This window comes from Balaenoptera physalus (genome assembly GCF_965194825.1).
Source record: "Balaenoptera physalus genome assembly, chromosome: 6".
Taxonomy (NCBI): Eukaryota; Metazoa; Chordata; class Mammalia; order Artiodactyla; family Balaenopteridae; genus Balaenoptera; species Balaenoptera physalus.
The window spans coordinates 71,275,646-71,302,156 of NC_138885.1; the positions used below are offsets into that span (position 1 = coordinate 71,275,646).

General features: G+C 36.5%; 1 protein-coding gene across 19 annotated transcripts in view; it reads left to right on the forward strand.

The window, feature by feature from the left end:
* Positions 1-26,511, forward strand: part of OSBPL6 (oxysterol binding protein like 6) — a 208,823-nt gene that overhangs the window by 95,670 nt on the left and 86,642 nt on the right. For all 19 annotated transcript variants that reach the window (XM_082466680.1, XM_082466694.1, XM_082466691.1 and 16 more), the window contains one exon: positions 19,461-19,718. In XM_082466680.1, the coding sequence (XP_082322806.1) occupies positions 19,617-19,718 (102 nt within the window). In that variant the 5' untranslated portion in view covers positions 19,461-19,616. Of the gene's footprint in view, positions 1-19,460; positions 19,719-26,511 lie in introns of those variants that run through there.

The window sequence follows — 26,511 nt, forward strand, 5'->3', positions numbered from 1 at the left end:
TTTCTGCTTTATTTTTTTTAATTCAAAAATGGAGGTCCTGTTTTTGTAGTCAAAGTTTTCCATGAGCTTTCTAAAGTTTTTAGAAATAATTTTGTAATATAAAGTTCATTTCTATAAACGTTAAAAGATAAATGCTTTAGTTATCACTTGAAATTCTTCTTACTATTTTTTTAATTTCTCAGGAAAAGTCTTAAAAATCCTTTTATTTTTGAGGCTTTAGATCTATTACTTGGGAGTGAATCTGTGTCTAATACTATATGTTGTAATTATTCCCTGTGAAGAGCAGGGCCCCTTCGGCAATCATCTACACCTGCTACGTAGTTAACAGGCTTGTTAAAACACAAGAGTGTTCGGCCTCAGAGTGTTTGATTTGCTGGTATGAATGAGCTCAAAAATTTGCATTTGGAAATTCCACTCCTGGGTATATATTTGGAAAAAAAACCCCACTAATTCGAAACATGGACCCCAATGTTCATAGCACCACTGTTTATAATAGCCAAGACATGGAAGCAACCCAGGTGCCCATCAACAGACAACTGGATTAAGAAGATGTGGTGTGTGTATTATATATATATATATATATATATATATAAATATAAAATACACACACACACACACACACACACTGGAATAGTACTCAGCCATAAAAAAAATGAAATACTGCCATTTGCAGCAACATGCATAGACCTACAGAATATTATGCTTAGTGAAATAAGTCATACGGAAAGACAAATACTGTATGATATCACTTCTATGTGAAATCTAAAAAATATGCAAATGAATGTATATAAAAACAGAAGCAGACTCACAGATATGGAAAATAAACTTGGGTTACCAAAGGGGAGAGGGGAGAGGGAGAGGAACAAATTAGAGGTATGGGATTAACAGATACAAACTACTATGTATAAAACAGATAAGCAACAAGGATTTACTGCATAGAACAGAGAATTATATTGTAATAACCTATAATGGATTACAATCTGCAAAACTACTGAATCACTATGCCGTACACCTGAAACTAACACAATATTGTAAATCAGCTGTACTTCAATTAAAAAAAAAAAAAGACTTTGCATTTGGAATAAGCTCCCAGGTGACACGTTGTTCCTGATACCACCTTTCAAAACCTCTGTAGTAGACAGTGCTGGCATTTCCCAAGCTTGGAATTTGGGGGACAGTAGCTTTTTTTTCATCACAATTCAATATCAAGTGACATTTTAGACCTTCCTTTATATTTCTTAAACTTGCACTCGTCGTCTTTGTGACTGGATTCACTAATGACCCATACATCATTTTTCCACTTTTATCTGTGTTCCAGTCCCCAAATTCTGTTGCTACTGTCCCCTGTCCTCAACACTCTTGTGGGGCTTTACTTAAAGAAAAAAAACAGTCACTGTTGTTTTCAGTGGCGTTTTAGAGTGAAATAGATCCTGTATTCAATCTGCCAGCTTTACTCCAAGATGTGTATGTGTATTTTAAAGTAATTCTTTCTTTCTCGATTCTCATAAAATCCCATGAGGTAGGTTGGGCACAAAAGTATCTTCTCTGTGCAGAGGAAGCAAAGACCCTGAGATAAGAGATCACATGATCTGGTAAAAAAGGAATGCTCGAGGTCAGGCCTTTTGTCATCCATTTCTTTGTTAATTATAATGTAGCATGAGTTTGACATTATCTGGACCTCAACCCATCAGGACTCCTATTCCTTCACTTTATATCAGTATCTCAAGTATTTCTTTTTTTTTGAATTTTAGAATTTTATTTATTTTTTTATACAGCAGGTTCTTACTAGTCATAAATTTTATACACATCAGTGTATACATGTCAATCCCAATCACCCAATTCATCACACCACCCCCACCCCCGCCACTTTCCCCCCTTGGTGTTCATACGTTTGTTCTCTACATCTGTGTCTGTTTCTGCCCTGCAAACCAGTTCATCTGTACCATTTTTCTAGGTTCCACATATATACGTTAATATACAATATTTGTTTTTCTCTTTCTGACTTAACTTCACTCTGTGTGACAGACTCTAGATCCATCCACGTCTCTACAAATGACCCAATTTCGTTCCTTTTTATGGCTGAGTATTATTCCATTGTATATATGTACCACATCTTCTTTATCCATTCATTCATCTGTCGATGGGCATTTAGGTTGCTTCCGCGACCCGGCTGTTGTAAATAGCGCTGCAATGAATATTGGGGTGCATGTGTCTTTTTTGAATTACGATTTTTCTGGGTGTATGCCCAGTAATGGGATTGCTGGGTCATATGGTAGTTCTATATTTAGGTTTTTAAGGAACCTGCATACTGTTCTCCATAGTGACTGTATCAATTTACATTCCCACCAACAGTGCAAGAGGGCTCCCTTTTCTCCACACCCTCTCTAGCATTTGTTGTTTGTAGATTTTCTGATGATGCCCATTCTAACTGGTGTGAGGTGATACCTCATTGTAGTTTTGATTTGCATTTCTCTAATAATTAGTGATGTTGAGCAGCTTTTCATGTGCTTCTTGGCCATCTGTATGTCTTCTTTGGAGAAATGCCTATTTAGGTCTTCTGCCCATTTTTGGATTGGGTTGTTTGTTTTTTTAATATTGAGCTGCATGAACTGTTTATATATTTTGGAGATTAATTCTTTGTCTGTTGATTCATTTGCAAATATTTTCTCCCATTCTGAGGGTTGTCTTTTTGTCGTTTGTAGTTTCCTTTGCTTTGCAAAAGCTTTTAAGTTTCATTAGGTCCCATTTGTTTATTTTTGTTTTTATTTCCATTACTGTAGAAGGTGGATCAAAAAAGATCTTGCTGTGATTTATGTCAAAGAGTGTTCTTCCTATGTTTTCCTCTAAGAGTTTTATAGTGTCCAGTCTTACATTTAGGTCCCTAATCCATTTTGAGTTTATTTTTGTGTGTGGTGTTAGGGAGTGTTCTAATTTCATTCTTTAACATATAGCTGTCCAGTTTTTGCAGCACCACTTTTTGAAGAGGCTGTCTTTTCTCTATTGTATATCCTTGCCTCCTTTGTCATAGATTAGTTGACTATAGGTGTGTGGGTTTTTCTCTGGGCTTTCTCTCCTGTTCCATTGATCTATATTTCTGTTTTTGTGCCAGTACCATATTGTCTTGATTACTGTAGCTTGGTAGTATAGTCTGAAGTCAGGGAGTCTGATTCCTCCAGCTCTGTTTTTTTCCCTCAAGGCTACTTTGGCTATTCGGGGTCTTTTGTGTCTCCATACAAATTTTAAGATTTTTTTGTTCTAGTTCTGTAAAAAAAATGCTATTGGTAATTTGATAGCGATTGCATTGAATCTGTAGATTGCTTTGGCTAGTATAATCATTTTCACAATATTGATTCTTCCAATCCAAGAACATGGTATATCTCTCCATCTGTTTGTATCATCTTTAATTTCTTTCCTCAGTGTCTTATAGTTTTCTGCATACAGGTCTTTTGTCTCCCTAGGTAGGTTTATTCCTAGGTATTCTTTTTGTGACAGTGGTAAATGGGAGTGTTTCCTTAATTTGTCTTTCAGATTTTTCATCATTAGTGTATAGGAATGCAAGAGATTTCTGTGCATTAAAGTTGTATCCTGCTACTTTACCAAATTCATTGATTAGCTCTAGTAGTTTTCTGGTGGCATCTTTAGGATTCTCTATGTATAGTATCATGTCATCTGCAAACCGTGACAGCTTTACTTCTTCTTTTCCAATTTGTATTCCTTTTATTTCTTTTTCTTCTCTGATTGCTGTGGCTAGGACTTCCAAAACTCTGTTGAATAATAATGGCGAGAGTGGACATCCTTGTCTTGTTCCTGATCTTAAAGGAAGTGCTTTCAGTTTTTCACCATTGAGAATGATGTTTGCTCTGGGTTTGTCATATATGGCCTTTATTATGTTGAGGTAGGTTCCCTCTTTGCCCACTTTCTGGAGAGTTTTTATCATAAATGGGTGTTGAATTTTGTCAAATGCTTTTTCTGCATCTATTGAGATGATCATATGGTTTTTATTCTTCACTTTGTTAATATGGTGTATCACATTGATTGATTTGCGTATATTGAAGAATCCTTGCATCCCTGAGATAAATCCCACTTGATCATGGTGTATGATCCTTTTGATGTGTTGTTGGATTCTGTTTGCTAGTATTTTGTTGAGGATTTTTGCATCTATATTCATCAGTGATATTGGTCTGTATTTTTTTTTTTTTGTAGTATCTTTATCTTCTTTTGGTATCAGGGTGATGGTGGCCTCGTAGAATGAGTTTGGGAGTGTTCCGTCCTCTGCAGTTTTTTGGAAGAGTTTGAGAAGGGTGGGTGTTAGCTCTTCTCTAAATGTTTGATAGAATTCACCTGTGAAGCCATCTGGTCCTGGACTTTTGTTTTTTGGAAGGTTTTTAATCACAGTTTCAATTTCATTACTTGTGATTGGTCTGTTCATATTTTCTGTTTCTTCCTGGTTCAATTTTGGAAGGTTATACCTTTCTAAGAATTTGTCCATTTCTTCCAGGTTGTTCATTTAATTGGCATAGAGTTGCTTGTAGTAGTCTCTTAGGATGCTTTGTATTTCTGCGGTGTCTGTTGTAACTTCTCCTTTTTCATTTCTAATTTTACTAATTTGAGTCCTCTCCCTCTTTTTCTTGATGAGTCTGCCTAATGGTTTATCAATTTTGTTTATCTTCTCAAAGAACCAGCTTTTAGTTTTATTGATCTTTGCTATTGTTTCCTTCATTTCTTTTTCATTTATTTCTGATCTGATCTTTATGATTTCTTTCCTTCTGCTAACTCTGGGGTTTTTTTTGTTCTTCTTTCTCTAATTGCTTTAGATGTAAGGTTAGGTTGTTTATTTGAGATGTTTCTTGTCTCTTGGGGTAGGATTGTATTGCTATAAACTTCCCTCTTAGAACTGCTTTTGCTGCATCCCATAGGTTTTGAGCCATCGTGTTTTCATTGTCATTTATTTCTAGGTATTTTTTGATTTCCTTTTGGATTTCTTCAGTGATCTCTTGATTATTTAGTGGCGTATTGTTTAGCCTCCATGTGTTTGTATTTTTTACAGTGTTTTTCGTGTAATTCATATATAGTCTCATAGCATTGTGGTCAGAAAGGATACTTGATACGATTTCAATTTTCTTAAATTTACCAAGGCTTGATTTGTGACCCAGGATATGATCTATCCTGGAGAATGTTCTATGAGCACTTTAGAAGAAAGTGTATTCTGTTGTTTTTGGATGGAATGTCTTATAAATATCATTTAAGTCTATCAGCAGTGTTTTGAAAGAATTACACTGCTGCCTCTATTCCTATTCCGAATGTACAACTCAGCACCAGGGAGAATAGAACCTAATAATGCTCCAGGCCTCTAGAGCACCATTAGCAGCCTGATGGGTCCTTTTTTAGGACAACCAGGAGGTTTTCTCTTGGGAATGTTGAACTTTGTACAGTCTTTCTCTCTAGTTGACTACTGAACAGATAGGGAACTCCAATCTGCACATCACTTGGGTTATTTTGGATAATCTTTGTGCAAATATAATAAAATCAAATAACTGACATGAGGATGGTTATCTACAGGCAGACTGTGTGCACAGTCAACTGTACTTAATGTATAGAATGGAGGCCTTAAGTCTTAACTATAAAATGATAAGCCCAGTAAACAATCTGAGTGGTTTTTGTGGCCCATGACATTAGACTGTAATGTTGAAAGTGACATAGTCCCCACCCTCAAAGATCGTACAAGATCACTACAAATAAACTCAGTGCAGTGTATGTTCAATATGTATGCATAAGTATAGACGTAATACAGGTTGAAATGGCAATTTTCTCTAATAGGTTAGGAAAAAATTTATAAAGAAGATGAAACCTGAGCACAGAATAATATAATTAATGCCTGCATATTATAAAAGTCATTATAATTGATGACACAACATTTTTTATTGTAAAATATACGTAAAATTTACCATTTTAACCATTTTTAAGTGTGCCTTTCAGTGGCATTAGATGCATTCGCATTGTTCTGTAGCCATCACCATCGCTATAGTCTGGATGTTTGTGTCCTCCCTAAAATTCTTGTTGAAATCCTAACCCCTAAGGTGATGGTATTAGGAGGTGGGGGCTTTGAGAGGTGATGAAGTCATGAATAGAATTAGTGCCCTTATAAAAGAGACCCCAGAGAGCTCCCTTTCCCCCTTCTGCCATCTGAGGACACAGTGAGAAGACAGCCATCCGTGAACTAGGAAGTGGGTCCTTACCAGACAGCAAATCTTCCCAGTGCCACTATCCTGGACTTCCCAGCCTTCAGAACTGTGAGAAATAAATGCTTTTGGTTATAAGACACCCAGTATTTAGTCATATCAGCACAAAGGGATTTAGACAACCTTCTTCTATCTCGAGAACTTTTTCATCTTCCAAACTGAAACTCTGTACCTATTAAATACTAACTCCATTTCCCCCTTCTCATAGACCCTGGCGACCACCCTGCTACTTTCTGTCTCTCTATAAACTTGACTACCCTAAGTGCTTCATACAGTACTCTACCAAGTAGAATCATACAATGTTTATCCTTTTGTGTCTGGTTTATATCACTTAGCATAATGTCTTCAGGTTTCATCCATGTTGTAGCATGTGTCAGAATTTCCATCCTTTTGAAGGCTGAATAATATTTCATTCTACAGGCACACCTCATTTTATTGCACTTGGCTTTTTATTGTGCTTCACAGATACTGCGTTTTTTACAAATTGAAGGTTTGTGGCAGTCCTGCATCGAGCAAGGCTATTAGTGCCGTTTTTCCAACAGCATTTGCTCACTTCATGTCTCTGTGTCACATTTTGGTAATTCCCACAATATTTCAAACTTTTTCATTATTATTAGATTTGTTATGGTGGTCTGTGATCAATGATCTTTAATGTTACTATTCTAATTGTTTTTTGTTTTGTATTTTTAAATTAAGGTATGCACTTTTTTTTAGACATAGTGCTATTGCACACTTAATAGACTACAGTATAATGTAAACATAACTTTTATGTGCACTGGGAAACCAAAAATCCATGTGACTTGCTATATTGCAATATTTGCTTTATTGCGGTGGTCTAGAACTGAACCTGCAATATCTCTGAGTTATGCCTGTATGAATATACCGTATTTTGTTTATCCATTTATTGATGGACACTTGAATTGCTTTTACCTTCTAGCTATTATGAATAATGATGCTACGAATATGTGTATACATATATCTATTCAAGTTGCTGCTTTCAATTCTTTGGGTATACACCCAGAATTGGAATTGCTGAATTTCTATTTTTAATTTTCTGGGGAACCACCATACCATTTTCAAAAGCAGTTACACCATTTTACATTCCCAGTAGCAATGCACCAGCATTAATTCATGAACATTTTTAACCTAAGCCATTTCGTCTGCCTTAGCCAACTCTTCAGCGTACCTCAACTCAGTACAGAAACTGTTGTTTTGACAGGAAATTCCTCTAGAGAACGGGACATTGTTGTTACGTCACTTGGTGCCTCAGTAAGAGTTTACGCACACTCAACATGGATTTATGAATCATTATTCAAGGTCACAAAGCAGAGGCAAAAATCTTTGATGTTTCCTGTTATTGCCAAAAAGTCCTCACTCTGCTGGCAATCAGCACCTATTAGCAGTCATGGGAACCTTATTTCCTAATACTGTCTTTTCTGTTAAAATATAAATTATGACATTACCAAGCGTCCTTTCAAAACAGGTTAGCAAGGCCCAGAAACCAAATGATGAAGGAAAGAGTGGCTGACAATTCTTAGAAAATTAGCACTGGTAAAATTATCAGATGATGGTATCGAAATGGCCTTGTCAGGAATGTCCATGGCACGTGCTACCATCAAAATCAGATGTCCTGTGATCTCATTATATTAAATATGTTGTACAGCTTTTGTGCCCATGGGTTTTTTTTTTAAACCTGTGCTAATAACAATCCTTTTAGAAATATGAACTCCCAAGGATGTACGTTTTAGCCCTTTGATAATCTACTGAAAGCTATTGAATATCTCCCTAGGAATATAAAATGTATGTATAGCCAACACTTTTCATATTGTTTCTGGGGTTTAAAGAATATGCTAAACCTGTCATGAACCCAAGCTAAGAACCTCTATAAATGCGTATTGTATGCCATCAATAATACCATAAAAAACTTGATTTGTTGCTTAGGTTATTCATTTTGATTTATTAGTAAGTTAAGAGTAAACAGCGATGAAAGAATTTGTTGCATGGGCTTTGATCTCACATAGATTTGAAAACCAGCGTGAGGACCCTGTTTAATAAACGTCCTAAGCCCTACTTTCCTCATCTGTGCACCATGAATAACAAGAGAGTTCCTGAGAATGCATGGAAAGTGCTTGGTATCCAGGCCTATCACGTGGTAAGAGCCTGCTATTTTTATTGGTATTTTTTCCCCGACATTATGATAGAGAAAGCTAGGAAGGAGGTAGGTGATCTTTTTTTAGGACTCCAACCTCAAATAATACTTTCGATGTGCTGTTGTCTACTCATTGATAATTTTTTGAAAGGCTGTTAATGTTTTATTAATTATAAAATTAGCAGATGTCCAAAGAAAAGGATTGCTTGGGGAAAGATATAAGAGGTAGTTTAGTTCTTCAGGAGAAGGAAGTATTCCCTAATCTCTTTATGATTAGCAATTTTTGGAAGTTCTGAGAACAAGTCAATGCATAATGCCCCAAACCAACAAAACCTAAAATAGGAAAAAAGAGCTTTCCATGTTCTTAGAATATAAATTTCATACCAAGTACAAAATTAAAGCTAGATTTGAAAGAATATATAATTATTAAATCTAGGGGCATATGTCCCAATTAGAGAATATATCAACTTAAATTACATTTCTCAGATAAATACATTATTACGTTATAATTTAACAGAGATTAGTGTTATATTAGAAAATGGCTTATTTAAGCTGACTTTCAGGGAAACTTCCATATGAATAGTAACAAATAAGTGGAACAATAATTCTTAAATCACTGAGGAAAATTTAGACTGGTTCAAAAAGCTAGAGGCTTTTTGTACACCTTTGGTATACAAGACTTTTACTTAGACCAGAAATATAAATGTTTAAAGTATACTGAGGAACTATTTCTCCCTCTGGAGTCAAATCATGCCTTTGGAGTAGTTTTACATAATTTGTCCAGTAAGAAGTGATTTCCCCTAGTGGGAAGCAGCCACAGCACAGGGAGATCAGCTCGATGCTTTGTGACCACCTAAAGGGGCAGGATAGGGAGGGTGGGAGGGAGACGCAAGAGGGAGGGGATATGGGGATACATATATACATATAGCTGGTTCACTTTGTTATACAGCAGAAACTAACACAGCATAGTAAAGCAATTATACTCCAATAAAGATGTTAAAAATAATAATAGTATAATCAGTAATGTAAAAAAAAAAAGTGATTTGCCCACATATCATTTGAATTGTAGAAATACTTTAATTGCACTGTCTTTTTAATGTAATTTTAAAGGCCACAAGACTTGGACGTTACTTGATGGTTTAGAAAACCCATATCTTTCTTCCTTATGCTCTCATTTAAAAAATGTATGTATGAGAACGTGGATAGTGTTTCAGATTTCTCTTGTGTTGGTCCAGTGTCTTTGTGTTCCGTTAGGTGTGTGCGTGTGATAGAGAATGTGTGTGTCTACCTTTCTTTCTCCTCTCACAATCCTCTTCTTTGAGTCTCTGCTTTAAATAGACATAAAATAGAACATTTTAGCATGTTTTATTCATATTTATCCATAAAGTTTATATGCCTTTAAAAGCAGATTTAAAAGTTGAATCGTATGCTTTATCTCAAAAGAAAAGAAAGTACTTTCAAAATGGAAATGCTTTATTATGTCTCCTTCTTTAATTAATATATACCCAGTATAAAAAAATGAATATTTAGAATTTGGGGGGAAAAATCATCTCAGGTTTCACCACCTAAATTGTTGATATTTGTGCCATAATTTATTTCACCAATTTTAGGGACCTTGAATTGTTTTTGTTTTTTTTTTGGGTTTGTTTTTTTTTTGTCTTCCGGCTGCACTGAGGGCTTGTGGGATCTCAGTTGCCTGACCAGGGGTTGAACCCTGGGCCACGGGAGTGAAAGCCTGGAATCCTAACCACTAGGCAACCAGGGAATCCCCCCTATTGGATTGTTTTTATTTTATCATAAAGATATATACATCTTTACGCACCTGATTATTTCCTTAGGACACATTCTTAGAAGTAGAATTGCCTTATCAAATTAAACTCTTCCAGAAAGGTTAAACCAACGTAAACTACCATCACCAATGTATTGTTCATTATGTTTCTTCCTTTGTGAATTGCCAATGCATGTTCTCTATCCATTTTTCTGATAATGTTTTAATTTATCTCATTGATTTGCAATAACTTCATATATTAAAAATATTAACCCTTTGTCATAGATTTTTTTCTAGTTTTTTTTTCTTCATGGATACTGATTTTGTTGCCATGATTAGTACATTATTCCGCATCCCAAGATAATTAAATATTTACCTAAAATATTTTCTACTGCTTTTTATGGTTTTCATTTTACATTTAAAATTTAAGCCATTTGGAATATATTGTGATCTGAAGTATGACGTAAGAGATTCAACTTTTTTATTTTTATTTTTCAAAGTTGTTAAATAATCCTTTTGTTAAATAATTTTCTTACTGATATAAACATATTTAGGGTTTTTTAAATAAAAAATTTTAATTTTTTATTTGAAATTTATAAAATATATTTTAAAATTTAAAACCACTCTTTACTTTTAAGAGCAGTTAGGTTCACAGCAAAATTGTGGAGAAAGTACAGAGAGTTCCCCCATCCCCCCTCCTCCCACCACACACACATAGCCTCCTCCATTATCAACACCCCACACCAGAGTAGTATAATTGATGGACCCACACTGACAAGTCCATAGTTTACTTTAGAGTTCACTCTTGGTGTGTACATTCTATGAGTTTTGACAAACATGTGACTTATATCCACCATTATAGCGTCATACGGAATAGTTTCACTGCCCTAAAAATCCTCCATGCCCCACCTAGTGCACTCAGTCTAGCCAATCTTTTTTCTGTCTCCATAGTTTTGCCTTTTCCAAAACGTCATATAGCTGGAATTATGTAGTATGTAGCCTTTACAGATTGGCTTCTTTATCTTAAAAATGAAGATATATCTATATATACACATACATACCTATACATATATACTGTAACCAGGTACTTTAATGAAATCTTTTTTTTTTCTGGTTTGATTTTCATTTGATTCTCACGTGCATTTCAGTTGGACAATGTTATTGTTCATTAGTTAGCACTCTGAGAACACAGTGTCAATAGGACGATAACCAGCGTTATTATTTTGTTGCTGACATCAATGGAAATGGTAATAATCTTTCACCATTAAGCTTGAGGCTGGATTGGTTTGTGTGTGTGTGTGTGTGTGTGTGTGTGTGTACAGAACAACACAAACATGTAAAGGCAGGTTTTCCAATATTTGTTAGGAGTTCATAAATATTTGGGAATGGATATTAAATGGATAGCGTACTTTTTTTTTTAAAATTAGTTTATTTATTTATTTATTTTTGGCTGTGTTAGGTCTGTTTCTGTGCGAGGGCTTTCTCTAGTTGCGGCAAGGGGGGCCACTCTTCATCGCGGTGCGCGGGCCCCTCACTATCGTGGCCTCTCTTGTTGCGGAGCCCAGGCTCCAGACACGCAGGCTCAGTAATTGTGGCTCACGGGCCCAGTTGCTCTGCGGCATGTGGGATCTTCCCAGACCAGGGCTCGAACCCGTGTCCCCTTCATTGGCAGGTGGATTCTCAACCACTGCGCCACCAGGGAAGCCCGATGGCGTACTTTTTAAGTCAGGATGATTGTAGAATATTCTGACTTTGACTTATTATTAGCTTTAGTTGTTTATTATGGATTGCAACAATTATCTCATAATTTAGTGTCTTCTGTTCCTTGGCTATATACTTTTTATAACCTTATTTCTATATTTATGATAACTGTTTTCTTACATATTTAAAAATGAAAATATAAGTAAATAAATAAAGTAAAATAGTTGGTAAATCCAAGAGTAATTATAGTTACTTTCCCTATATTTATCTTTACTAATTTTATAAGTTTATAAATGTTAATGCATTTGTTTTTATTCTTTCATATTTAGTAATGGAAATGATTAAGACCATGAATTTTCCTTTTATTATAGCTTTAGCTGTGTTCTACATTTCTAAATGTGTAATATTTTCATTACAATATTTTGAATGTTCTTCAATTGACTTTATCTTTAGTTTTTCACCCTTGAGTTAATTGGAGAATCCACTCCACCATTCAGAGAGAAAGAGAGGGGAGAGAGGGAGAGGGACAGGGTCAAGTGCTTTTGGTTTCTACTTTTGTCTATTTTCAGATATTCTACGATATCAGTTTTATTTTTTCTTCAACCCAAGACATATTTAGGAAAGTGTATTTTTCAAAAATTTTCTAGAATTAACCCCTACTCGCTTCTTCTTTTTCATTAATATTTAATTTATTGAATTGCTTCAGAGAATGTGATCTAAATTCAGCAATTTCAGTAGGATCTATCTTATTTTGATTTGCTTTTTACTAATTTTACCTGATGAAGCCTTTTTTAAATTTGCCAGATAAAGATATTTATTTTTATTGATAAAGATTTCATTTTCCAAGTTGAAGTCTTCCTTATGTTCAGGAATATTTTTTAATGTTATTTCTTTTCTTTTTGCTTATTGTTTTCAGGGTCATTAGTATCTGTAGATCCAGGCTGCATTATCCCTTAACTTTTCCCTGCCCTTCTTTCTGTTTGCAAGCTGATTTCCTCAGCTTTATCTTTCTAATCTATTTTTTTTAATTAGTTTGTTTTTTGTTTTGGCCACACTGCGAGGCACGTGGGATCTTAGTTCCCTGACCAGGGATCGAACCCAAGCCCCCACAGTGAAAGCGCTGAGTCCTAACCACTGGACCGCCAAAGAATTTCCTCTCATTTATTTATTGACTGGATTTTTTTTCTGCAGAATCTTTCTGTCCTTCGTTAATATTTTAATTACTGCATTTAAATTATGGTGTCATTATATGTTTCCTTAATTTCCTACCTTTGCCAGTTCCCATTGCATCTGAGCCTGTCTTATCTCTTATTCAGAGACTCCATTTTTCTAAAAAGATGTTGTGAAAGTGTAAAGCAGTTGTACTCTAAAGCTACCTCTCTTTTTTGCTAGAATTAACATTCCAAATAAAACCTCTATCTATCTCTTGCACATAATAATTTTCTCTATCCGGGGAATAATTTTTCATAGTGTTTTATACACATACTTTTTTTTTTATACTTTGTGTAAAAGCTGCTCTTTGTCAAAAGGTTATTTGTGCCAAGTATCCTTGGCTCCCTTCATATTTGCTTGGTTAGCATTCAAATCCTCTTAAAATTCACCTTGAAGGGCTGGGTGATATAGAACATAGGTTTGTCTTAGTCATTTACTTAGTGTAAAGAGCCTTAGGAGTTGTGGGGAGGGATTAGAGTCTTGGTTGGTCACAATCAGAGAACTTGTCTCTGTATACATTTTCCTCCTTAGTTTTGCAAATGACTCCACCAGAGGCCAGCTTGGGGATTGGAGGCTGTATTTTGAGGGTGCATTGGGACATGTCCATGATGCTTGTCCAAAGGCAAGATTGAGGAAAGCAGCAAAGGGCAATCAAGGTACCTGTGGACTTGCCACGCCCGGAGAGCTGTGCCTCCATGGCCTCTGAAAGCTATTAATCTGTGGCCACCCTTTTCCCTGTGCCTCTTGCCACCTTTTTTTCCAGTTTTGAGGAAACTGGTGGAGCTTCCCAGATTTTCTTCCTATAACACCACTTCACTGTCTTGAAAAGGCGAGTCATATGTTGGTTTCTTACATCCTGGTTTGGTCCTGAATGAAGTGATTCCTTAGACTTTATGGCATGTGGTGGCCACTGTTCCCTAGAGCCAAGTACTAATGGTCTTTTTTTTTTTTTTTTTTTAATCCTTTTAGTCACTGCTGTTTAGTCATTTTCTAGGAATATCCTTATCAGATCTTACACTGCCATCTTTCCTGGCAGTCTCAAGCTTACCTTCTTGAAATCAGTCCTTAATTTTCTTTTTCTCATCTGTGGCTTAATGACTTTAGATATAAAAAAGATTTCCTACTCTTTCTATTTAAGGAAAAAAAACTTTACTATATAATGACATAGAAATGACTATAATATATAATGAGAATAGGCATTTGTTGTTCTGGTGATGATCTTGATAGAAAACCAGTTTATTCCACCTAGCAGTACAATGACATTTGCGTTGATAAGGTCAGTTGATAAGAATGTCCTGCTCCAGGTGACTGGTGTCTAGGATTATCTAACGTGGCTCCTCCTAATTCTCTGTAAATAAGTGATGCAAATACTGGAAATGGCTCCTCCTAATTCTCTGTAAATAAGTGATGCAAATACTGGAAAAGGCAAACTATTACTAAACCGAACACTAACGTAAAACAGAATCTAATGTCAAAACTGTGGAGGACTAGACCCCAATTGTATGATATCTCAAATTGAGGAAAGTCTAGCCAGGTCCGGATTATGACAAACCTCAGCTGCACTTGAGGCGAAGGAGACTGCTTGAAAAGGGCAAAAAAAGGCTTTGCTTTTCTTAGTCTGTCCTTGTACTTAGAGGTCTCAGTTGGCCCCAAACAGAAAAAGTCATATTGGCTCCTCGCTATTGCTCTAGAATCCTAAGCGTGATTCTGCAAAACTCCAGATTAAATCACCAAATTGAAATGAAGGCTGAGAGGAGAAATTTTTGATTTTTTGGGGGGGGGGCAGGGGGAAGGGAGGCTTATATTGCAAGTGAAGACTCTAAAGATACCATTTTACTCTTCACTTTGTCACTTACAGACTCCAGGCTCCAGCATGATTTAGAGAGATTTAAAGGAGAACATTAATAGAACTTTAAAGGGGGAATTGTATCTTCCAAATTAATGGGAAATATAAAAGTCAATTAAAACCATGTAAAAGTCAGTATTATAAGGAAAGGCAGATTATATAGGAAAAGCCATCACCCATTAAAGGAAACAAAGAAGAACCAAAAAATAGAAAGTGTAAAATTGTGTGGCAGGGGTAAGGCCAACTATTAGTGAAACAGTAAATGGAAATGGGGAAAACTTTACTAAAATTAGATTTTTTTAAAGCAACCCAACATGATCATTACTAGAGGAACACATAATACAAAAGAATAGAAATAGAAAGTTTAAATGTAAAAGCATGGACACATTTCATTAATTACAACAGAAAGAAAGCAGATGATATCAAATAAAGCAAAACAGTGAAATAAACAAAGCAGGTCATTTTATAATAATCAAAAGTGAATAATCATCATGAATTCTTCTGTGATAAATCTCATTGTTTCAGAATAAACTGAATACAATCTAAATGTCCCACTAGAAGAATGGTCAAATGTATTGTGTTACATCTGTGTGGTGGCCTTATACATAGTGATTAAGAATGGTGATACTAAAGTTTTTTTGTTCACAAGGAAGGCTGTTACCAATGTATTGTTGATTGAAGAAAGCATATTGCAGAGAGTATGGACATTATTCTTCTACTTTGGTTAAAGTATAACCAAAATGTTAACCAGGATTATTTCTAGATGATGAAACTAGAGTCAATTTAAATATTTTCATCTGTACTTTTAATCTTTTCCTGTGGTAATGTAGTACATCATATTATTGTGCCCAAGTAATCACCTTCCTCTGAGAGGATTATACTTTCATGCCTCGTGGACTTCAATTTGCCCATGTGACTTGCTTTGGCCAATAAAACGTGAGTGTAAGTGGCATGTGCCGCCTACAAGCAAAAGCTCTAAGAACTGTCGAGTGGTCCTGCCATGGCTCTTTTCCTGCTTCACATGGGGGTTTCTCCTTTGGCCTGGAATGAAGAGGATATAGAGCAGGGCAGCAGCCGACCTCCAAAGGACATGTAAATGGGTAAGAAATAAACCTTTCTTGTAAGCCCTTGAGATTCTGGAGTTGTGTGTTACCACATCACAACTTAGCCCAGGCTAAGTAGTCCCCAGTTTCAAATGTTTTTCTGAACACACACAATGTATGATGCCTGTAAACACCAAGTTGTAGAAGTCTTCCCTGCCACTTTTTGCTTTAGTTAGGTCCCTAGGTCATAAATCTGAATTTTATGTCACTCAGTGTAAATGCAAATGTTGCAGTACTTAGAAACAATTGTAGTGATCCCACTGATGTGAAGGAGGAATGAAACAGGGAAATTAGATGTTAGGCTCTCATATTGCTGTTTTCAGCCACAATACTTTTCTCACTGAGTAGAGGAATTATGTTGGTGCTGACATTAAAATCTATGGTCTAAAATAGGTTTAGAATTTTGTTTCGGCGATTTCTGAAGATGTGCTTTGACAGAGATGAAATAAGTCTTTTTTAAAATGTCACAGCAATTCTTACATTCTAGGAATAATGAATAAATAGTTGCAACCTACTAACAGAGTTTAGACTTACTTTTGTAATTCATTTTAAATTGAGCAGTGATCAGACACTTGATTTATAATCAGATTGGAATGATCTTTAAAGGTCATTTCATTCAACCTTATATTAGGTACCTGAAACTCTTTTTGTTAAAAGAGATTTTTAAAAATAATAGAAACAAAAACAATAACCTCAAAAACAATTGTTGGAATGAATTAAATTCTCTCACTCACCTTTTCCACATTCCTGATATTATTCAAGATATTCATAATTATAATTCAACCAAAATGCTGCCCTTTCTTCAAAGACAGATTACCCTGAAAATATCATTTAAAATTAAAACCAAGGTGTTAGCATTGATGTTAATGAGGAAAGTGCAGTTGGATGCTGTTAGCGAAAAGAAAAACTACATCAGAAGAAATGTTGGCCCTTGATGTAGCTTGGATTAAATTTACTTCCAAATGGATGAGATTTTGATGAGTTTGGTTGTCTCAGCCTCATCCCTTGGGGCACTTGAGCACATCACAGAACTTCCATACTTTTAGCTCAAGTATCAGCATCTACTTTTAAAGCATCTTGGACCAGAAAGCAAAGTACTTCACATCAAGAATTTGAGCAGTGTTCTTGCTTTCTGTTTACTGGCACCAGAGCTTGGCTTGAGAAACTTTACTTACGCTTATTAGACTGCCTTCATAAAACAGAAGGATTAGCTGACCACCTAGCAAGTGTCAGCTTATTACTGTCTCTTGCCAGTACTAAACAAAACCTGATCTCAAGCCAAAGAAAGAGCTCCACAGCTCTTTACATTTCTATTAGCCCAAACACTAGTTTTGTTTTGAGAGAAAGTCTTCGACTTTGGGAGTAAGTAGCTTTTATTTTTCCTGTGGTGACAGTGGTGTCAAAATCTTATGAAAGGAGCACAAGTTCTATTCACTAGAAAGTCCCAAGTTTTTCCAATTTATAGCCATTTGCCTTTTAATTATTGGGATTGTTCTTTCGAATATTCTCTATAACCTATTAACCATTAAAATCCTGATTATATTCAGGGTCACATACTCTGTTAACATAATGTTGCAGATTTAAAAAATATAACTATAGACCTGTATAAAATTTAATTTGCTTGCACTTGCAGAGTTTACATGATCTATACATAAGTCATTCGATACATTTGTACTGTTAACATAGTCTATTAAACATTTGTCTCCAGCCTAAATTCCTCGGAGCTCCAGACCTACCTTTCCATGTGTTTGTCCCCACTTGAATGCCTCCCTTGTACCTTAAAGTTAACACGTCTGAAACCATGCTCATGACCTGCTGTCGATCGTGGATTTCCTTTGGCCAGCCCTCGCTAGGAATACCAGAAGCCTGGGAACCATCCTCAACACCGCTTTTCCTCCTCCATATCCACTCACAACTGACAGGACTGGGTGCTGAGTTTCCTGCCACCTCTCTAGTTCACTATCCCTTGTTTCCTGATCAGGCCTCCCTCATCTTCTTTACTTCCCCAGTTTGGTTCTCCTCATGGCTGCCAAAGTGATCTTTTAAACACACAAATCTGGTTATACCTCACCTCTTTATGGCCTCCTATGCTCATGATAAAAATCAAAATGCTGAACATGCACTACAAGGCCCTGCAGGAATTGACCTGTGCCTTTCTTTGACCATCGTGGCACTGTCTCTGTGTGCTCTGATCATACTGACCAGCATGAATTCCTTGATCGCACCCAGCTGGACAACCAGACACCTGGTTAACTCTTTCGTATCCTTCAGATCTCAGCTCAAACCCACTTGCACAGGGATACCTCTGACCTCCAGACCTAGTGAGGTGCCCTCGCCATGTGTCCTCCTAATACTCCATGCATCTTCATCCTTTTTTGATTTTTTTCATTGACTGTCTCTCCCTCTGGACTGAAAAGTTTAGGTCTCACTTTTCTTTGGCCTAAAGATTGATTTCTCTTCATCACCAGCAGCTTTCTTTTCTAATTTGTGCTAAAGTACTTACCCAACGGTTGTATGCTTCCTTCAGGGTATTATGATTAAGATTGGGCCTGGAACTTAGCCTTCCACCTTCTTAGAAGAGGACAAGTTCACTTCACTTGTCAGTGTTTTGGGACACTGTTTGTTGTGTAAGCTTTTCATCTTACACTATCATGCTTATCTTTAAAAAAAATTTTTTTTCTAGCAAACTGTGTTGCCAATTGAACAATGCTTCTCTTGGGGACAAGTTTTTAGCCCTATTAGTTACAATGCAGACTTTCCTTATATGAATCCAAATGAAAAATGAAATGGTTCTTGGCTGTGGATAAGTGAAGCAACTCCATCGTTACCCCAGTCCCAGGACATGCCTGTCAGTCTGTAGATACTTGTGAGCCTGCTGGTTGCTGTGAGTCATATGTAGGTGTGCTGTGGTCTTGAAGTACAGATAACAGTACATATGTGTATTCCCTGATCCTTCCCAAATGCTGGACCATATGATGCATAAAGTACATCAACTCTTTTGCCTTTTGTCACTGACTGCTTTGTGTCAGATTTAACCATCACATGCATGACATGACTGAACTAAACTGATGACAGACATGGACGGAGCTCTTATTATAATCCATTGAGCAGGGGAAATTACGTTTCAAGGGAAGAAACTGATCTACTTGGGCATGAGGGTCCAGAACATAGCATTGTAATCTGCTGTAAAACAACAACAATACAAGGGAAGAATATCACTTTCACGTGTGGTTTCTTCCTGTTTTCCATGTTGACAAACTTTTGTTACATACTAACACTTTTATCCTCTACCTTAAAATCTAGAAGAAGAAATAGTATTTTGTAATGTGTCAGAGTTCTTCCTCTCACCTTTTAGTACTGTTGCCTAGATAAAATGATTTTTAATTTAATGATTTTTAAATCATTCACATGAGGTTTTTTTGTTTGTTCATTTTGCTTTTAGGTGTTTTGGACACCCTCAATATTTGCCTCATCTTTTCTAGTCAAACCTGATTCATGAAATGGACTAAAGCTGAAAAATCATCTGCTTCTTTGTCTGTGAATTTGAGACACGATTGGGATGGTCTTCAGTGCATACAACTAGACTCAAACTGCAGCTATGAGTTCAGATGAGAAGGGCATATCCCCTGCTCATAAAACATCCACCCCCACCCATAGAAGTGCCTCCTCTTCGGCATCCTCTCAAAGGGACAGTAGGCAGGTAAGATAACAGTGTAAAGTGCATTTTGTTATTTTATGCAACTATAGTACCATTAGGATACGATGGGATTGCTAATTAAGTCTGAAATTTTTGCTGTGAAGATTTTTATTCCACAGGAAAACTCACTGTTTTCTGTAGATCTACCTGATGATGTCGTGAATATCCTGCTCTTGCTTTTCTGTGATTTAGAATCCTTTTTCAGAGTACAAACTACAGGAAGGGTAGCTAAGTGAAGCCCTGCAGTGTTCTCCTCACATCTGTACCTGGAGGCAAGAGGCAGCTTCTGGAACATGAATGTTCTGTTCTTCCTTCCTCATTCATGGAGGTGGAAAGGGATCTAAACAGTCTTCTTCCTCCAAGTCTCTCACTGGTCTGCCAAGCCCTAACTTCTCTTTGGAGCTTCATGGAATCTGGTAACAGTCAGATTCAGGAATCAGGTTACAAATAGAATTGTAGAATCAGGGAACTAAGGGAATTAAAATCAATAGAGAAAATAAATTATTGGTGCTTAATTATCCCATTGAGCCCATTCTGTAAATTATTTTTGTTTACACAGTTACTTTATTACTACTTCAGTGTCTATTCTACAGGCAAGGTTGTATGGGGATTAGGCATATGAATTCTCTTCATTGTCAAAACAGGTGATTGTTTGGCCCAGCACTTGTCTGAATATTATCATTTGCCATTATAATACTGAGAAGAATTTCCTGTGTAACTGGAAATGCACAATAAGCGGAGGTTAACTTTTTATGAAAACTTTCCTTTTGGGGGACATTCAATTAGTGAACATTCTTGAAGAGTTTTTTCCCCCCATTTTATTTTATTTTATTTATTTATTTTTTAACATCTTTATTGGAGTATAATTGCTTTACAGTGGTGTGTTAGTTTCTGCTGTACAACAAAGTGAGTCAGTTATATATATACATATATCCCCACATCCACTCCCTCTTGCGTCTCCCTCCCACCCTCCCTATCCTACCCCTCTAGGTGGTCACAAAGCACCGAGCTGATCTCCCTGTGCTATGCAGCTGCTTCCCACTAGCTATCTATTTTACATTTGGTAGTGTATATATGTCCCCGTTACTCTCTCACTTCATCTCAGCTTACCCTTCCCCCTCCCCATTTCCTCAACTCCATTCTCTACATCTGCGTCTTTATTCCTGTCCTGCCTCTAGGTTCGTCAGAACAATTTTTTTTTTTTTTGGATTCCATATATGTGTTAGCATGCGGTATTTGTTTCTATCTTTCTGACTTACTTCACTCTTTATGACAGACTCTAGATCCATCCACCTCACTACAAATAACTCAATTTCGTTTCTTTTTATAGCTGAGTGATATTCCATTGTATATATGTGCCACATCTTCTTTATCCATTCATCTGTCGATGGACACTTATGTTGCTTCCATGTCCTGGCTATTGTAAATAGTGCTGCAATGAACATTGTGGTACATGACTCTTTTTGAATTATGGTTATCTCAGGGTATTTGCCAGTAGTGGGATTGCTGGGTCATATGTTAGTTCTATTTTTAGTTTTTTAAGGAACCTCCATACTGTTCTCCATAGTGGCTGTATCAATTTACATTCCCACCAACAGTGCAAGAGGGTTCCCTTTTCTCGACACCCTCTCCAGCATTTATTGTTTGTAGATTTTTTGATGATAGCCATTCTGACCGGTGTGAGGTGACACCTTATTGTACTTTTGATTTGCATTTCTCTAATGATTAGTAATTTTGAGCATCCTTTCATGTGTTTGCTTGCAATCTGTATATCTTCTTTGGAGAAATGTCTATTTAGGTCTTCTGCCCATTTTTGGATTGGGTTGTTTGTTTTTTTGATATTGAGCTGCATGAGCTGCTTTTATATTTTACAGGTTAATCCTTTGTCAGTTGCTTCGTTTGCAAATATTTTCTCCCATTCTAAGGGTTGTCTTTTTGTCTTGTTTATGGTTTCCTTTGCTGTGCTAAGCTTCATTAGGTCCCACTTGTTTATTTTTGTTTTTATTTCCATTTCTCTAGGAGGTGGGTCAAAAGGGATCTTGCTGTGATTTATGTCATACAGTGTTCTGCCTATGTTTTCCTCTAAGAGTTTTATAGTGCTTGGCCTTACATTTAGGTCTTTAATCCATTTTGAGTTTATTTGTGTGTATGATGTTAGGGAGTGTTCTAATTTCATTCTTTTTGATGTAGCTGTCCAATTTTCACAGCACCACTTATTGAAGAGGCTGTCTTTTCTTCATTGTATATTCTTGCCTCCTGTATCAAACATAAAGTGACCATATGTGCGTGGGTTTATCTCTGGGCTTTCTCTCCTGTTCCATTGATCTATATTTCTGTTTTTGTGCACATACCATACTGTCTTGATTACTGTAGCTTTGTAGTATAGCTAGAAGTCAGGAAGTCTGATTCCTCCAGCTCTGTTTTTCTTTCTCAAGATTGCTTTGGCTATTCAGGGTCTTTTGTGTTTCCATACAAATTGTGGAATTTTTTGTTCTAATTCTGTGAAAAATGCCATTGGTAGTTTCACAGGGATTGCATTGAATCCGTAGATTGCTTTGGGTAGTATAGTCATTTTCACAATGTTGATTCTTCCAATCCAAGAACATGGTATATCTCTCCATCAGTTTGTATCATCTTTAGTTTCTTTCATCAGTGTCTTATACTTTTCTGCATACAGGTCTTTTGTCTCCTAGGCAGGTTTATTCCTAGGTATTTTATTCTTTTTGTTGCAGTGGTAAATGGGAGTGTTTCCTTAATTTCTCTTTCAGATTTTTTACCATTAGTGTATAGGAATGCAAGAGATTTCTGTGCATTAAAGTTGTATCCTGCTACTTTACCAGATTCATTGATTAGCTCTAGTAGTTTTCTGCTGGTATCTTTAGGATTCTCTGTGTATAGTATCATGTCATCTGCAAACAGTGACAGTATTACTTCTTCTTTTCCAATTTGTATTCCTTTTATTTCTTTTTCTTCTCTGATTGCTGTGGCTAATACTTCCAAAACTATGTTGAATAATAGCAGTGAGAGTGGGCAACCTTGTCTTGTTCCTGATCTTAGAGGAAATGCTTTCAGTTTTTCACCATTGAGAATGATGTTTGCTGTGGGTTTGTCATATAGGGCCTTTATTCTGTTGACTTAGGTTCCCTCTGTGCCTACTTTCTGGAGAGTTTTTATCATAAATGGGTGTTGAATTTTGTCAAAAGCTTTTTCTGCGTCTATTGAGATTATCGTATGGTTTTTATCCTTCAGTTTGTTAATATGGTGTATCACATTGATTGATTTGCATATCCTTTAATTCCTGGGATAAACCCCACTTGATCATGGTGTATGATCCTTTTAATGTGCTGTTGGATTCTGTTTGCTAGTATTTTGTTGAGGATTTTTGCATCTATGTTCATCAGTGATAGTGACCTGTAGTTTTCTTTTTTTGTGACATCTTTGTCTGGTTTTGGTATCAGCGTGATGGTGGCCTTGTAGAATGAGTTTGGGAGTGTTCCTTCCTCTGCTAGATTTTAGAAGAGTTTGAGAAGGATAGGTGTCAGCTCTTCTCTAAATGTTTGATAGAATTCACCTGTGAAGCTATCTGGTCCTGGGCTTTTGTTTGTTGGAAGATTTTTAATCACAGTTTCAATTTCAGTGCTTGTGATTGGTCTGTTTATATTTTCTGTTTCTTCCTGGTTCAGTGTCGGAAGGTTGTGCTTTTCTAAGAATTTGTCCATTTCTTCCAGGTTGTCCATTTTATTGGCATATAGTTGCTTTTTGTAATCTCTCATGATCCTTTGTTTTTCTGCAGTGTCAGTTGTAACTTCTCCTTTTTCATTTCTAATTTTATTGATTTGGGTCCTCTCCCTTGTTTTCTTGATGAGTCTGGCTAATGGTTTATCAATTTTGTTTGTCTTCTCAAAGAACCAGCTTTCAGTTTTATTGATCTTTGCTATTGTTTCCTTCATTTCTTTTTCATTTATTTCTAATCTGATCTTTATGATTTCTTTCCTTCTGCTAACTCTGGGGTTTTTTTTGTTCTTCTTTCTCTGATTGCTTTAGGTGTAAGGTTAGGTTGTTTATTTGAGATGTTTCTTGTTTCTTGGGGTAGGATTTTATTGCTATAAACTTCTCTCTTAGAACTGCTTTTGCTGCAGCCCGTAGGTTTTGGGCCGTTGTGTTTTCATTGTCATTTGTGTGTAGGTATTTTTTGATTTCCTCTTGGATTTCTTCAGTGATCTCTTGGTTATTTAGTAGCGTATTGTTTAGCCTCCATGTTTTTGTATTTTTTACAGTTTTTTTCCTGTAATTGATATCTAGTCTCATAGCATGTGGTCGGAAAAGATGCTTGATATGATTTCAATTTTCTTAAATTTACCAAGGCTTGATTTGTGGCCCAGGATATGATCTATCCTGGAGAATGTTCCATAAGCACTTGAGAAGAAAGTGTTTTCTGTTGTTTTTGGATGGAATGTCCTATACATATCAATTAAGTCCATCTGGTTTAATGTGTCATTTAAAGCTTGTGTTTCCTTATTTTCATTTTGGATGATCTGTCCATTGGTGAAAGTGGGATGTTAAAGTTCCCTACTGTGATCATGTTACTGTCAATTTCCCCTTTTATGGCTGTTAGCATTTGCCTTATGTATTGAGGTGCTCCTATATTGGGTGCGTAAGTATTTACAATTGTTATATCTTCTTCTTGGATTGGTCCTTTGATCATTATGTGGTGTCCTTCTTTGTCTCTTGTAATAGTCTTTATTTTAAAGTCTACTTTGTCTGATATGAGAATTGCTACTCCAGTTTTCTTTTGATTTCCATTTGCACGAAATATCTTTTTCCATCCCCTCACTTTCAGTCTGTATATGTCCCTAGGTCTGAATTGGGTCTCTTGTAGACAGCTTATGTCTGGGTCTTGTTTTTGTATCCATTCAGCCAGTCTGTGTCTTTTGGTTGGAGCATTTAATCCATTTACATTTAAGGTAATTATCGATGTGTATGTTCCTGTTACCATTTTCTTAATTGTTTTGGGTTTGTTTTTGGAGGTCTTTTCCTTCTCTTGAGTTTCCTGCCTAGAGAAGTTCCTTTAGCATTTGTTGTAAAGCTGGTTTGGTGGTGCTGAATTCTCTTAGCTTTTGATTATCTGTAAAGGTTTTCATTTCTCTTTCAAATCTGAATGAGATCCTTGCTGGGTAGAGTAATCTTGGTTGTAGGTTTTTCCCTTTCATCACTTTCAATATGTCCTGCCACTCCCTTCTGGCTTGCAGAGTTTCTGCTGAAAGATCAGCTGTTAACCTTATGGGGATTCCCTTGTATGTTATTTGTTGCTTTTCCTTTGCTGCTTTTAATATTTTGTCTTTGTATTTAACTTTTGATAGTTTGATTTATATGTGTCTTGGCATGTTTCTCTTTGGATTTATCCTGTACGGGAGTCTCTGTGCTTCCTGGACTTGATTGACTATTTCCTTTCCCATATTAGGGAAGTTTTCAACTATAATCTCTTCAAATATTTTCTCAGTCCCTTTCTTTTTCTCTTATTCTTCTGGGACCCCTATAATTCGAATGTTGGTACATTTAATGTTTTCCCAGAGTTCTCTGAGACTGTCCCAATTCTTTTCATTCGTTTTTCTTTATTCTGCTCTGCGGTAGTTATTTCCACCCTTTCATCTTCCAGGTCACGTATCCGTTCTTCTGCCTCAGTTATTCTGCTATTGATTCCTTCTAGAGAATTTTTAATTTCATTTATTGTGTTGTTCATCATTGTTTGTTTGCTCTTTAGTTCTTCTAGGTCCTTGTTAAACGTTCCTTGTATTTTCTCCATTCTATTTCCAAGGTTTTGGATCATCTTTACTATCATTACTGTGAATTCTTTGTCAGGTAGACTGCCTATTTCCTCTTCATTTGTTTGGTCTGGTGGGTTTTTACCTTGCTCCTTCATCTGCTGCATATTTCTCTGTCTTCTCATTTTGTTTAACTTACTGTGTTTGGGGTCTCCTTTTCGCAGGCTACAGGCTTGTAGTTCCCATTGTTTTTGGTGTCTGCCCCCAGTGGGTGAGGTTGGTTCAGTGACTTGTGTAGCCTTCCTAGTGGAGGGGACTGGTGCCTGTGTTCTGGTGCGTGGGGCTGGATCTTGTCTTTATGGTGTGCAGGGCCACGTCCGGTGGTGTGTTTTGGGGTGTCTGTGAACTTAGTATGATTTTAGGCAGCCTCTCTGCTAATGGGTGGGGTTGTATTCCTGTCTTGCTAGTTGTTTGGCATGGGGCGTCCATTACTGGAGCTTGCTGGCTACTGGGTGGAGCTGGGTCTTAGCGCTGAGATGGAGATCTGTGGGAGAGCTCTCGCCAATTGACATTATGTGGGGCCGGGAGGTCTCTGGTGGTCCAATGTTCTGAACTCGGCTTTCCCACCTCAGAGGCTCAGGCTTGACACCAGACTGGAGCATCAAGACCCTGTCAGCCACACAGCTCAGAAGAAAAGGGAGAAAAAAAACAAAGAAAAATAAATAAAAAGTAAAATTATTAAAATAAAAAAATTGAAAAATAATTTAAAAAAAGAAGAGAGCAACCGAACCAATAAACAAATCCACTAATGATAACAAGTGCTAAAAACTATACTAAGATAAACGTAAAAGTCAGAAAAAAATCAGTCACAGATAGCAAACCCCAAGTCTACAATTGCTCCCAAAGTCCACCGCCTCAATTTTGGGATGATTTGTTCTCTGTTCAGATATTCCACAAATGTAGGGTACATCAAGTTGACTGTGGAGATTTAATCTGCTGCTCCTGAGGCTGCTGGGAGAGATTTCCCTTTCTCT